Source organism: Oncorhynchus mykiss, chromosome 18 (assembly GCF_013265735.2).
Source record: "Oncorhynchus mykiss isolate Arlee chromosome 18, USDA_OmykA_1.1, whole genome shotgun sequence".
NCBI lineage: Eukaryota > Metazoa > Chordata > Actinopteri > Salmoniformes > Salmonidae > Oncorhynchus > Oncorhynchus mykiss.
In genome coordinates, this window is record NC_048582.1 from 72,224,110 (window position 1) to 72,239,573 (window position 15,464).

At 47.1% G+C, this 15,464-nt stretch overlaps 1 protein-coding gene across 1 annotated transcript in view; it reads right to left on the reverse strand.

The window, feature by feature from the left end:
• The window catches only part of csmd1a (CUB and Sushi multiple domains 1a), a 220,833-nt gene extending 208,189 nt beyond the window's left edge, over positions 1 to 12,644 (reverse strand). Inside the window, exon 1 of the mRNA XM_036953651.1 lies at positions 11,768 to 12,644. Within this exon, the coding sequence (XP_036809546.1) occupies positions 11,768 to 12,005 (238 nt within the window). The 5' untranslated portion in view covers positions 12,006 to 12,644. The remainder of the gene's footprint in view (positions 1 to 11,767) is intronic.
• Between the last annotated feature and the right edge of the window lie 2,820 nt (positions 12,645 to 15,464).

The window sequence follows — 15,464 nt, forward strand, 5'->3', positions numbered from 1 at the left end:
CACTGGTACACTAGAAACAATTACTGGTACCCTAGTTTAGAAAAAGACCCAATGGTACCCTATTTTAGAGAAAGACCCACTGGTACCCTAGAAACAACTACTGGTACCCTAGTTTAGAGAAAGACCAACTGGTACCCTAGTTTATAGAAAGAACCACTGGTACACTAGAAACAATTACTGTTACCCTAGTTTAGAAAAAGCCCCAATGGTACCCTATTTTAGAGAAAGACCCACTGGTACCCTAGAAACAACTACTGGTACCCTAGTTTAGAGAAAGACCAACTGGTACCCTAGTATAGAGGAAGACCCACTGGTACCTTGTAAATAACTACTGGTACCCTAGTTCAGAGAAAGACCCACTGGTAACCTAGTTTAGAGAAAGACCCATTTGTATCCTAGAAATACCCACTGGTATCCTAGAAATACGCACTGGTATCCTAATTTAGAGAAAGATCCACTGGTACCCTAGTTTAGAGAAAGACCCACTGGTAACCTAGTTTATAGAAAGACCCCACTAGTACCCTAGTTTAGAAAAAGACCCAATGGTACCCTAGTTTAGAGAAAGACCCACTGGTACCCTAGAAACAACGACTGGTATCCTAGTTTAGAGCAAGACCCACTGGTACCCTAGAAATAACTACTGGTACCCTAGTTTAGAGAAAGACCCACTGGTACCCTAGTTTAGAGAAAGACCCACTGGTATCCTAGAAATACCCACTGGTATCCTAATTTAGAGAAAGACCCACTGGTACCCTAGTTTAGAGAAAGACCCACTGGTACCCTAGTTTATAGAAAGACCCACTGGTACCGTAGTTTAGAGAAAGATCCACTGGTAACCTAGTATATAGAAAGACTGGCTGGTACCCTAGTGCATAGAAAGACCCACTGGTACCCTAGTTTAGAGAACGACCCACTGGTACCCTAGTTTATAGAAAGACCCACTGGTACCGTAGTTTAGAGAAAGACCCACTGGTACCCTAGTTTATAGAAAGACCCACTGGTACCGTAGTTTAGAGAAAGATCCACTGGTAACCTAGTTTAGAGAAAGACCCACTGGTACCCTAGTTTATAGAAAGACCCACTGGTACCCTAGTTTATAGAAAGACCCACTGGTACCCTAGTTTAGAGAAAGACCCACTGGTACCCTAGTTTAGAGAAAGACCCACTGGTACCCTAGTTTATATAAAGACCCACTGGTACCCTAGTTTATAAAAATACTCACTGGTACCCTAGTTTATAGAAAGACGCACTGGTACCCTAGTTTAGAGAAAGACCCACTGGTACCCTAGTTTAGAGAAAGACCCACTGGTACCCTAGTTTATAGAAATACCCACATTTACAAGCTAAAACCAAACCAATTGAATGTGTTTAGAAAAATCATTTTTTTTGAGCTTGGATTTTAAATCCTGCAACAGTGTAAAATATGTGTTTGACAAACACGGTGTGACTAAGCTGACACGCACACAGAAAACACAAGGAACTGGCTAAATATGAGAGCCAATACTCCTCTTTCCAATACTTATAATGACTGGTCTAATTCACCCAGATGGGCCTCAGAGACAGAAAGGCAAACAGACGGAGTCACACTCCATTATATCAAACTGCTCATGATAGATGGCTAGGAACTGGCCTAGACAGAAACAGGACAGATAGATGGCTGGGAACTGGCCTAGACTGAGACAGGACTGATATATAGCTGGGAACTGGCCTAGACTGAGACAGGACAAATAGATGGCTGGGAACTGGCCTAGACTGAGACAGGACAGATAGATGGCTGGGAACTGGCCTAGACAGAGACAGGACTGATAGATAGCTGGGAACTGGCCTAGACAGAGACAGGACTGATAGATGGCTGGGAACTGGCCTAGACTGAGACAGGACAGATAGATAGCTGGGAACTCGCCTAGACTGAGACAGGACAGAGAGATGGCTGGGAACTGGCCTAGACAGAGACAGGACTGATAGATGGCTGGGAACTGGCCTAGACTGAGACAGGACTGATAGAAATATACGAGAGTTAAGTTAGAGGACGCCTAAAGGCATTAGCGTTGCTGAACTAATCGTGTAGGATCTGTGATAAGAGAACAGTAAATCAACTCTATAAAGAATACCCTGGTCTGACAGGATGGATCTTTGAATAGAGAACAGTAAATCATCTCTATAAAGAATACCCTGATCTGACAGGATGGCACCCTAATCCCTTGATAGTGCACTACTTTGGACCAGAGGCCCCTCCGAAATGGCACCCTAATCCCTTGATAGTGCACTACTTTGGACCAGAGGCCCCTCCCAACTGGCACCCTAATCCCTTTATAGTGCACTATTTTTGACCAGGGCAGATAGGTCTATACACATGATATCCAGGTCTACAGGCGGAGAGAGTCATGACCAATAGACACATCCTGTCTGAAAGAGAGAGATAGAGAGAGAGAGAGAGAGAGAGAGAGAGAGAGAAACTGATCCATTGACTGATTATAAGTGTCTCGTGAAGTGGGGGCAACACACAACTGATCGGATTTTATATAGCCTGAGTGAGGGAAAGGGACAATGGCCTTCTGAATGTCTCATTTATGGATGTCCTTCAAACAGAGTTTCTAAACAGTAGGATACTGTAAAGACTAGCTGTAATGTCTGCTTCCAACTCACATTCTCAAACACATAGATCCCCTGACCGCAGCTCACTCTCCAGATCCCAATCACCTGAATTCTGATCAACTGTTCACATACCTGTATGTCATTATCATACACTATTTAGTTCAGTTCTTTGCACAACATCACTGTGAGGTATTGTTTGTTATGTGACACACGTCTTTCAGAGCTCTGTTTTTCCTGTGATTTAATCCTCCCGTGTTTGACAGTTTTTGCCTGCCTCTCTAACGAAGCCTTTTGCCTATTCCCTGCCTGTACTTTAGCCTATCGAATTTCCTGTTATCTACCTATTGTCTGATCTCCCGGACGACGTTACCAGCCTTTTCCCTGTCTGTACTGTTGCCCTTTTTAACTCCCTGTGAATTACCTTCTGCCTGCCCCTGGACCCAGATACCAGCCTCCTCCTGTGTATGACCTTCTGCCTGCCCCTGGACCCATCTACCTGACTCCTTCTGTGTATAACCTTCTGCCTGCCCCTGGACCCAGATACCAGCCTCCTCCTGTGTATGACCTTCTGCCTGCCCCTGGACCCAGATACCAGCCTCCTCCTGTGTATGACCTTCTGCCTGCCCCTGGACCCAGATACCTGCCTCCTCCTGTGTATAACCTTCTGCCTGCCCCTGGACCCATGTACCTGCCTCCTCCTGTGTATAACCTTCTGCCTGCCCCTGGACCCAGCTACCTGCCTCCTCCTGTGTATGACCTTATGCCTGCCCCTGGACCCAGCTACCTGCCTCCTCCTGTGTATGACCTTCTGCCTGCCCCTGGACCCATCTACCTGACTCCTTCTGTGTATAACCTTCTGCCTACCCCTGGACCCAGCTACCTGTCTCCTCCTGTATATGACCTTCTGCCTGCCCCTGGACCCATCTACCTGCCTCCCCCTGTGTGTGACCTTCTGCCTGTCCCTAGACCCAGTTACCTGCCTCCTCCTGTGTATGACCTTCTGCCTATCCCTAGACCCAGCTACCTGCCTCCCCCTGTGTATGACCTTCTGCCTGTCCCTAGACCCAGCTACCTGCTTCCTCCTGTGTATGACCTTCTGCCTGCCCCTGGACCCAGCTACCTGCCTCCTCCTATGTATGACCTTCTGCCTTCCCCTGGACCCAGCTACCTGCCTCCTCCTGTCTATGACCTTCTGCCTGCCCCTGGACCCAGTTACCTGCCCCTGGACCCAGCTACCTGCTTCCTCTTGTGTATGACCTTCTGCCTGCCCCTGGACCCAGCTACCTGCCTCCTCCTGTGTGTGACCTTCTGCCTGTCCCTAGACCCAGTTACCTGCCTCCTCCTGTGTATGACCTTCTGCCTATCCCTAGACCCAGCTACCTGCCTCCCCCTGTGTATGACCTTCTGCCTGTCCCTAGACCCAGCTACCTGCCTCCTCCTGTGTATGACCTTCTGCCTGCCCCTGGACCCAGCTACCTGCCTCCTCCTATGTATGACCTTCTGCCTTCCCCTGGACCCAGCTACCTGCCTCCTCCTGTCTATGACCTGCTGCCTGCCCCTGGACCCAGTTACCTGCCCCTGGACCCAGCTACCTGCTTCCTCTTGTGTATGACCTTCTGCCTGCCCCTGGACCCAGCTACCTGCCTCCTCCTGTGTATGACCTTCTGCCTGCCCCTGGACCCAGCTACCTGCCTCCTCCTGTGTATGACCTTCTGCCTGCCCCTAGACCCAGTTACCTGCCTTCTCCTGCGGTTCTTTACCTATAAACACCTGCCGCGCCCTGAGCTTGATACCAGCTCTCTGTCTCCCATCGGGTTCATTACACTAGCCTACCTGTGAGCTTTCCTCACGTGATGTCAAATGTTTCCCTCCATTTCTTCCGTGTGAACCTCGTTTGCTACAAAGTTTGTTGCTGCCAACATGTTTGCTAACCTGACTATAATATCCAATTGTCCAATCAAACGCAGTGTCTTGTAATATTAATAACAAATAGCAAAGTCTAGTTATCTTTATCATGTATTTAAAATGTTGGTAAAGCCTCATATTTGTTTTGTTTGGTAATCGCTCATATGTCCCTCCGTTTCATCCCACGCAAATGAACCGTTTGCTATAAACATTGTTGATTTGACCTGTGGCTCGTTAGTCCCTGATGAACATTATGCTTTGTGTCATGTAAAAAAATACAAGTCTGAATCATATCATGTATTTTGAAATGTAAAACTTTATATTTATTTTTGTTTTGCTAATAGCGAAACCGTAGCACTCACCGAGGTCTCTGAAGTTGAGAACTGACTTCTCGGTCAAAGGTCGGCTTTAGGTACGGGCAGCTCTCTCTTTAGGCACGGGCAGCTCTCTCTTAAGGCACGGGCAGCTCTCTCTTTAGGAACGGGCAGGACTCTCTTTAGGAACGAGCAGCTCTCTCTTTAGGCACGGGCAGCTCTCTCTTTAGGAACGGGCAGCTCTCTCTTTAGGCACGGCCAGCTCTCTCTTTAGGCACGGCCAGCTCTCTCTTTAGGCACGGCCAGCTCTCTCTTAAGGCACGGCCAGCTCTCTCTTTAGGCACGGCCAGCTCTCTCTTTAGGCACGGCCAGCTCTCTCTTTAGGCACGGCCAGCTCTCTCTTCAGGCACGGCCAGCTCTCTCTTTAGGCACGGCCAGCTCTCTCTTAAGGCACGGGCAGCTCTCTCTTCAGGCACGGGCAGCTCTCTCTTCAGGCACGGGCAGCTCTCTCTTTAGGCACGGCCAGCTCTCTCTTTAGGAACGGCCAGCTCTCTCTTAAGGCACGGCCAGCTCTCTCTATTTGGTTTCTCTGATTTCGGTGTGTTTCCCAAGTTGATTGTAAAATGTTTGTCATTTTGATAAACAACATATTAGTATTGACCATTCTTATGTAAATGTAGTTATATATTATTGCCTGTAAAGTGTGCTAGGACTATTCATTTACAATTGACCTGTTTAGAGAGAAACAAGGAAAGGAAAGAGCAACAACGAACCCCAGAAACACCCCGTTTTGCCAGTTGACTGTATGTAATGTGGCCACAATCACCATATTACAACTCATTAGCTGTGAGCAGTCCGTGCCAAACCCAAGTATATTGCTCTTTTTCATCCGTGGAGCTGAACCGAACTGCAGGTGAATGGCAGGAACTATCCGTGGTGCTGAACCGAACTGCAGCTGAAGGGCGGGAACTATCCGTGGTGCTGAACCGAACTGCAGCTGAACTATCCGTGGTGCTGAACCGAACTGCAGGTGAATGGCAGGAACTATCCGTGGTGCTGAACCGAACTGCAGCTGAAGGGCGGGAACTATCCGTGGTGCTGAACCGAACTGCAGCTGAAGGGCGGGAACTATCCGTGGTGCTGAACCGAACTGCAGCTGAACTATCCGTGGTGCTGAACCGAACTGCAGCTGAAGGGCGGGAACTATCCGTGGTGCTGAACCGAACTGCAGCTGAACTATCCGTGGAGCTGACCCGAACTGCAGCTGAAGGGCAGGAACTATCTGTGGTTCTGAACCGAACTACAGCTAAAGGGCAGGAACTATCCGTGGTGCTGAACCGAACTGCAGCTGAACTATCCGTGGTGCTGAACCGATCTGCAGCTGAACTATCCGTGGTGCTGAACCGAACTGCAGCTGAAGGGCGGGAACTATCCGTGGTGCTGAACCGAACTGCAGCTGAACTATCCGTGGTGCTGAACCGAACTGCAGCTGAAGGGCGGGAACTATCCGTGGTGCTGAACCGAACTGCAGCTGAACTATCCGTGATGCTGAACCGAACTGCAGCTGAACTATCCGTGATGCTGAACCGAACTGCAGCTGAAGGGCGGGAACTATCCGTGGTGCTGAACCGAACTGCAGCTGAAGGGCGGGAACTATCCGTGGTGCTGAACCGAACTGCAGCTGAAGGGCAGGAACTATCCGTGGTGCTGAACCAAACTGCAGCTGAAGGGCAGGAACTATCCGTGGTGCTGAACCGAACTGCAGCTGAACTATCCGTGGTGCTGAACCGAACTGCAGCTGAACTATCCGTGGTGCTGAACCGAACTGCAGCTGAACTATCCGTGGTGCTGAACCGATCTGCAGCTGAACTATCCGTGGTGCTGAACCGAACTGCAGCTGAACTATCCGTGATGCTGAACCGAACTGCAGCTGAACTATCCGTGATGCTGAACCGAACTGCAGCTGTTTATCTCGGGTCCTCCGCCTCTGAGACAGAAAGCTGTCCCTGGGCCTAAAAACGCAACTCTGCCGCTGCGTCAGAGGAAGCTGCCCTTGTCTCTTGTCAGAATGCTCTATGCATACAGATGAATGAAAAGGAAGTGCTACGGTGTGATTTGGGACACGGCCAAGTACATATGAATACGTTATGGCTCTCTATGTATGTCTAAACAAAATGCTTTGAGCTGCTGTGTTCTTCCCTCTTGTCACTATCAGTGAAAGCATTGATGATACGACCACAGACGCTCTCTTCTGAAACTATTACGAAAAGCCAGTTGATTTCAAACAAAGATCAAGAGGTCCTGGAATGCCTTGTATTACTTGGAGGGGGTGTAGTAGGTGTGTGTGTGTATGTGTGTGTGTGTGTGTGTGTGTGTGTTTAGAAACTACAGAGTCTTGCCATGAAAGCAGCTGTTCATCTCGTTTGGTCCATTAAGACTCGAGAGATCAACTTGACAAATACGATTCTCCTGGGTGTGAGCAATCAACCACAACCAAACACACACACATGCACAAACACACACACACACACACACACACACACACACACACTTAGACAGAGCAAGTGTAGGTTACGTCAACTTTGTCCATGAATAACCAACGGCACCCAACTGAAAGATGAAAAAAGGAGTAGGAGCAGCGCTACCGTCATCTGTTGTCCTGCCGCCATGCGCCCCCGTTAACGTTACAGCCCGTTGCATCAGGGCCACACACTGACAGCGCTACTTCAGGATAGCCTAAAGACGAGGCTTGATTAACTGACTGTAACCGGAGACTGGTGCGGTAAATTCAGAAGAAAAGAGAGAAGCAAGACACGGACGAAACGTGATGCCCGAGAAGGCAGGCCGGCGGGCCGTGTGGGCAGACATGTGGGTGTATTGGCTTGATGGTCTCATGCGAGAGGGGACTGACAGGTTACCTAATTTCGTCAAGCTGGCGAGCGCCTCTGCTGTGGTTAACGTCGAAGCACATATAGCTGGCTGATTGGTGAGACGTCAACTGCAATCTTCCTGAGCAGTCTTTCCACCTCCTTTACCTCTCCCCATCTCCTATCCTCCTCCATGCCTCCCTCCCTCCCCCTTTTTCCACAGTTCTATCTATCCTCTTGGTTCTATCCATCCTCTTGGATCTTTCCATCCTCTTGGTTCTATACATCCTGTTGGTTCTTTCCAGCCTCCAGAGAGTTAGACTATGTGATGTATGGAGAGAGTTAGACTCTGTGATGTACGGAGAGAGTTAGACTCTGTGATGTATGGAGAGAGTTAGACTCTGTGATGTGATGTATTGAGAGAGATAGGCTCTGTGATGTATGGAGAGAGTTAGACTCTGTGTTATATGGAGAGAGTTAGACTCTGTGTTGTATGGAGAGAGTTAGACTCTGTGATGTATGGAGAGAGTTAGACTCTGTGATGTGATTTATGGAGAGAGTTAGACTCTGTGTTATATGGAGAGAGTTAGACTCTGTGTTGTATGGAGAGAGTTAGACTCTGTGATGTATGGAGAGAGTTAGACTCTGTGATGTGATTTATGGAGAGAGTTAGACTCTGTGATGTGATGTATGAAGAGAAATAGGTTATTTGATGTATGGAGAGAGTTAGACTCTGTGTTATATGGAGAGAGTTAGACTCTGTGTTGTATGGAGAGAGTTAGACTCTGTGATGTATGGAGAGAGTTAGACTCTGTGATGTGATTTATGGAGAGAGTTAGACTCTGTGATGTGATGTATGAAGAGAAATAGGTTCTTTGATGTATGGAGAGAGTTAGACTCTGTGATGTATGGAGATAGTTAGACTCTGTGATGTATGGAGAGAGTTAGACTGTGATGTACGGAGAGAGTTAGACTCTGTGATGTGATGTATGGAGAGAGTTAGACTCTGTGATGTATGGAGAGAGTTAGACTCTGTGATGTATGGAGATAGTTAGACTCTGTGATGTATGGAGATAGTTAGACTATGTGATGTACGGAGAGAGTTAGACTCTGTGATGTGATGTATGGAGAGAGTTAGACTCTGTGATGTATGGAGAGAGTTAGACTCTGTGATGTATGGAGAGAGTTAGACTCTGTGATGTACGGATAGAGTTAGACTCTGTGATGTTTGGAGAGAGTTAGACTGTGATGTGATGTATGGAGAGAGTTAGACTCTGTGATGTGATGTATGGAGAGAGTTAGACTCTATGATGTATGAAGAGAGTTAGACTCTGTGATGTATGGAGAGAGTTAGACTCTGTGCTCTGTAGAGATCTACTTGTCAGTATAGTGTGAGGCTCTGGTGCCGCTCAATGGGAGGACAGGGTAACTGCTGCTGGTGGCTGGCAACACTACACGGGTTGGGGGGGGGGGGGGGGGGCAGGGAATGATAGTCATGACACACGGATGCTTATTTTAGAATATCCGTTCTGAAGAGCTTTGAAGGCCAGTATGACACAATTGAGCCGGCGTTATTGGAAATGCTTTTGGAAATGGCGGCGTGGGGATAGGGTGTGTGTTTGTCATTACTTTTTTTACTCTTCACAGAGGTAGAACACGTCTGTATGAAAATGACACTCCACCTATCCACAACACTACATAGTCAAGCCACATTCTCTGGGTACAATAGGGCTATAAAACCATTGGTTGAGAGTCCAGCAATTGAAAGTATCGATGGAGAGTCGTTTTGTTATCAAGCTGGTCACTAGAAACCCATGTCGATTTTGGACGTTTGAAATCAGTCCTGAACACATTAGTGCTCAGCTCTAAAATGTAAAAAATAAAAAATAAAAGTTACGCGGAGTATTGGGCTCGACGCTCAGGGCCAGAGCAGCCTCCTTAGATTACTGCATCAAGGCAGTTCACTACTGTCTAGCAAGCAGGTAAGAGTACTTGATGATGCTAAACGGAAAAAGCCCTTTTTTTTTTAAATGACATTGTTATTCGTTTTATGAATTTCCAAAACCATAGACTTAACCATTTACTTAACCCTTAACCACTCGGAATGAATACCGATACATCACTTTAGAGTTGTTTCTGCTTTAACCCTGTAACTACGCAGGATGAACCCTGTAACTACGCAGTATGAACCCTGTAACCACGCGGGATGAACCCTGTAACCACGCGGGATGAACCCTGTAACCACGCGGGATGAACCCTGTAACCACGCAGGATTAGCGGGTAGAAAATATCGACGTTTTATTCAATTACCTTAAATCCCGAAGTGAAACTTGAGATCACGTTGCTGCAAGTTAGTCAACGACGGTGACGGACCATAGGGACTAATTAGTGTTTCGTTGGGGATAGCTTCAGAAGGAGTTTGTGTCATAGACATAAAATAAACAAAATCAATCGTATTCTATGATCTGAGCGATGTAGAGGAAGTGTGTGATACACAGAAACAAGCCAATCGTTGTCCATTTTGAGCACATCCACAGAACCACTGGGCAATAATTGGTAGTGTTGAGCAACTGGATCCATGGTGGTAAGTTAGGTGAATGTTTAAATCCCAATCCTCGACATGAACTGAGGTCAGTGCATGTCCCTTGGTCTCTCCTCTTTAGACTGGAGCGACGTATATGGCAAAGCAACATTTATGATGACGCAATGCAACAAAAAAAAAACATTTAAAAGCGGATTTATTGATGACGACGCTAAAACGGCCTTGCAATGCATTAATTATTGTGTTATAAGACGCGTTGTATAACCACCCACTGTGGAGCATGTGACTGTGCGTGCATCCCCAAAATAGCACTATATCCTCGATAGTGCACTCCTTTTTGACCAGAGCCCTGAACATTATAGATAATAAATACGGTACCGTTTGGGACAAAAACTGATATCGAACTGACCGTCTGAACTTCTCATCCTATGGTATCCTTGGCTCCCTCTAAAAATAGTTCCAGTATCCATATTGTCATGATGCCAAGCAAGACCGCGATAAAACCCGGGGGTTGTCACTTTGCCCCCCCCCCCCCCCCCCCCCTAAAAAAACTGATTCCATTTACAATGCCTATTGCAGCTGCCCACTTTCAGACACAACACCGAAACAACAGAAAATGGGCTAAACATTGCACACCTGACAAAATGTCACCAGATGCAGAAACTAATGTGTTTGAATGCCGAGGGTAGTTGGAAGGACTGTAAAACCCTATATGTCAACTGCACATTTATTTCAACATGTATATCGTAGTTATAAATCCATACCAAATGTAATTTTGCAAATGCTCTAAATGCGCCCCCCCCCCCCTAAACACCCACACACGCATGCACGCACGCACACACACACACACACACACACTTATGTCCGGATTTCGTACTTATACGATAAAGTCTGAAGTTTTCTGATAGAATCGGGACCCGTGGACAGCTCAGGGACAATAACCCCATTGCTTTCCCTCGCGGAGAGCGTTAAAGGGCAAATCTGAGATTAAAACCCCTACTTGTAGGCGAAGTAATAGTATCCATGAGATTGCTAAAATAAAAGAACGATGAGAAATACTCAATACACATAATTACATCATGACTTACAGATGTTCGGACACGCTCTCCCGTGACCACTTTATCGATTCACTGGCGTCTCTAGCAGCGCCACAAACGGTGTAGCCTATCGCCACCGAATCAAGCCCAGCAGCGCCGAGGAACACTCCATTCTGTCTGACAGTATAAGAGTCTTGTATCTCTTCGCCCGCCATTCCTCCTATCCCTTCTTTCCGTGAAAACACACAATTCGATTATGAAATGCAATGCTGCTCGTGTCCACAGAACACCGAGGGAGAAACCACGGGAGAGAGCTCGCTGTGCTCAGCATTCCACTGTGTCAGAAAACACGGTCATCCACCCACACCCACATTAACTTTCCCCCCCTTTGGAATGAAAAGGGACATTCACTACCATCTAAATTGGTCATTTGGTATTCCGGTAGTGAGCGGGAATAACATTGCGTCTCCTCTTCCATCATTCATTCAATATAGGAGGGAAACTTACCCTTAGTACCCTTAACCGAGGCTGAGGCTGAGGCTGAGGCTGCCAGTAGCCCCATAAACAAGAACAGAACCCGGTTCCAATGGTGCGCTGCTACTCCTGCCTTCATTAACGCAAAAATCCCTATTCCCTCCGCTTTCCTTGGCCCGGTCCTGGTATGCCTGCTAATACATCTGCATTCTGTCCTACGAACATGCCCGGTAATGTGTCCGGTTCCGTCCCAGTTCGAAGAGGCGGTCATGGCAGGTGTGTGTTTTTTTTCGGGGGCAGCAGGCACGTTTTATTAGACTGGTTTAGAAATAAGATTCACTTGGTGGTGGTGGTGTCGGCACTGAGAGAAATCCCAATGCATCGAGGCTCGGCACCGGCAACAGGACTGAACCATGTCATGCGGACCGCGGGGTTAGCAGAATCTCTCCGGAGAAGGATCCTCACACTGAGGAGGAGGAGATAAAAAGCCACTCAGGCCAGACGAAGGAAAAAGTGGTGCCTTATCCACCACGAGAAACAATCACACAAATCCCTCTTCTACTCAAAATGTTAGATTCGATTCGAGAGGATGAGTAAAAGCGAGAGATCCCTTTCTTTTGCCTTTTTCCCTACGGGACAAGTACTGGTGTTGATGGGCTTCTTATCTATTCCCAGTTAACAAGAGGTATCATCACCAATGTCGATAATCCACATTTAACAGGTCCGTTGAACGCAGGAACGCCGTAGAATAACGGATAAGACTATAGGTTGTCCAAATCCACCAAAACTGTTCCTTTTCAAAAGTTGCCCACCCACAAAATATTCAGAATCATTTTGATGATGTGAGAAATGAATAGATAGTTTATTTCCAGTAGACTAGGCTATCGCTGCCTTCCCAAAGCGGTACATTAAAACAAGTACTGTCTCTATCTCTGGTTCTTACACCAAGAGTCAGACTGCAGACCTGCTCCCACTCTCACTCTCCCTCTGCACCCCCTCCCCTCTCTCTCACTCTCACTCTGCACCCCCTCCCCTCTCTCTGACTCTCACTCTGTCTCTCTCTGTCTGTCTCTGTCTCTCTGTCTCTCTCGTTCTCTCTCCCTCTCTCTCTCTTTCTCTCTCTCTCCCGCTCTCTTTCTCTCTCTCTCTGTCTCTCTCTCTCTCTCTGTCTCTCTCTTTCTCTCTCTCTCCCTCTGTCTCTCCCTCTCTCTTTCTCTCTCTCTCTCTCTGTCTCTCTCTCTCTCTCTCTCTCTGTCTCTCTCTCTTTCTCTCTCTCTCTGTATCTCTCTCTCTGTCGCTCTCTCTCTCTCTCTCTCTCTGTCTCTCTCTCTGTCTCTCTCTCTCTCTGTCTCTCTCTCTCTCTCCCTCTGTCTCTTTCTTTCTCTCTCTCTCTCTCTCTCTCTCGTTCTCTCTCTGTCTCTCTCTCTCTCTCTCCCTCTCTCTCTCTCTCTCTCGTTCTCTCTGTCTCTCTCTCTCTCTCCCTCTGTCTCTCTCTCTCTCTCTCTCGTGTGCGCGCGCTCTGATCTGTCTCTCTCTCTGGGAAAGAAGAATTTCTCTTCGCAGTAATCCAGAGATGTGGACTAACTCAACATGTTTCCTCTCATTCTGAATTCACTGGGGATGTTGGCATGCCAAAGTACTGAATGCATTATGGCCAGCATTTATAAAATATAAGTGAAAATATTGTTTGATTATGATAATTATATTTAGGCGGAATTTGTTTTCTTCGACACTACGGATTGGTGTCACATGTATTCACAACCCCAAACCGTCACAACTCAAGCGCTACCCTTTCTATAGAGCAACACTTACGTAGCTATTAGCCACTCCCCACAGCCCTTACACTTGCTGTGACAAATAACATATACATATTCAACTGTGATGTCATGGACAAAATGTATCCACAAACCTTCACATCTCAGGGGCTAATCTAATCTGCCCTATATCTCTTTACAACCCATCACACCTCAGGGGATAATCTAATCTGCCCTATATCTCTTTACAACCCATCACATCTCAGGGGCTAATCTGATCTGCCCTATATCTCTCCACAACCCATCAAACCTCAGGGGCTAATCTAATCTGCCCTATATCTCTCCACAACCCTTCACATCTCAGGGGCTAATCTAAAATGCCCTATTTCTCTCCACAACCCATCACATCTCAGGGGCTAATCTAATCATCTGCCCTATATCTCTTTACAACCCATCAAACCTCAGGGGCTAATCTAATCTGCCCTATATCTCTCCATAACCCATCACACCTCAGGGAATAATCTAATCTGCCCTATATCTCTCCACAACCATCACATCTCAGGGGCTAATCAAATCTGCCCTATATCTCTCCACAACCCTTCACATCTCAGGGGCTAATCTAATATGCCCTATATATCTCCACAACCCTTCACATCTCAGCGGCTAATCTAATCTGCCCTATATCTCTCCACAACCCATCACACCTTAGGGGATAATCTAATCTGCCCTATATCTCTCCACAACCATTCGCATCTCAGGGGCTAATCTAATCTGCCCTATATCTCTACACAACCCATCACATCTCAGGGGATAATCTGCCCTATATATCTCCACAACCCTTCACATCTCAGGGGATAATCTAATCTGCACTATATCTCTCCACAAACCATCACACCTCCGGGGGTAATCTGCCCTATATCTCGCCACAACCCTTCACATCTCAGGGGCTAATCTAATATGCCCTACATCTCTCCACAACACATCACATCTCAGGGGATAATCTAATCTGCCCTATATCTCTTTACAACCCATCACATCTCAGGGGCTAATCTGATCTGCCCTATATCTCTCCACAACCCATCAAACCTCATGGGCTAATCTAATCTGCCCTATATCTCTCCACAACCCTTCACATCTCAGGGGCTAATCTAATCTGCCCTATTTCTCTCCACAACCCATCACATCTCAGGGGCTAATTTAATCATCTGCCCTATATCTCTTTACAACCCATCAAACCTCAGGGGCTAATCTAATCTGCCCTATATCTCTCCATAACCCATCACACCTCAGGGAATAATCTAATCTGCCCTATATCTCTCCACAACCATCACATCTCAGGGGCTAATCAAATCTGCCCTATATCTCTCCACAACCCTTCACATCTCAGGGGCTAATCTAATATGCCCTATATATCTCCACAACCCTTCACATCTCAGCGGCTAATCTAATCTGCCCTATATCTCTCCACAACCCATCACACCTTAGGGGATAATCTAATCTGCCCTATATCTCTCCACAACCATTCGCATCTCAGGGGCTAATCTAATCTGCCCTATATCTCTACACAACCCATCACATCTCAGGGGATAATCTGCCCTATATATCTCCACAACCCTTCACATCTCAGGGGATAATCTAATCTGCCCTATATCTCTCCACAAACCATCACACCTCCGGGGGTAATCTGCCCTATATCTCGCCACAACCCTTCACATCTCAGGGGCTAATCTAATATGCCCTACATCTCTCCACAACACATCACATCTCAGGGGCTAATCTAATCTGCCCTATATTTCTCCACAACCCATCACACATCAGGGGATAATCTGCTCTATATCTCGCCACAACCCTTCACATCTCAGGGGCTAATCTAATCTGCCCTATATCTCTCCACAACCCTTCACATCTCAGGGGCTAATCTAATCTGCCCTATATCTCTCCACAACCCTTCACATCCCAGGGGCTAATCTAATCTG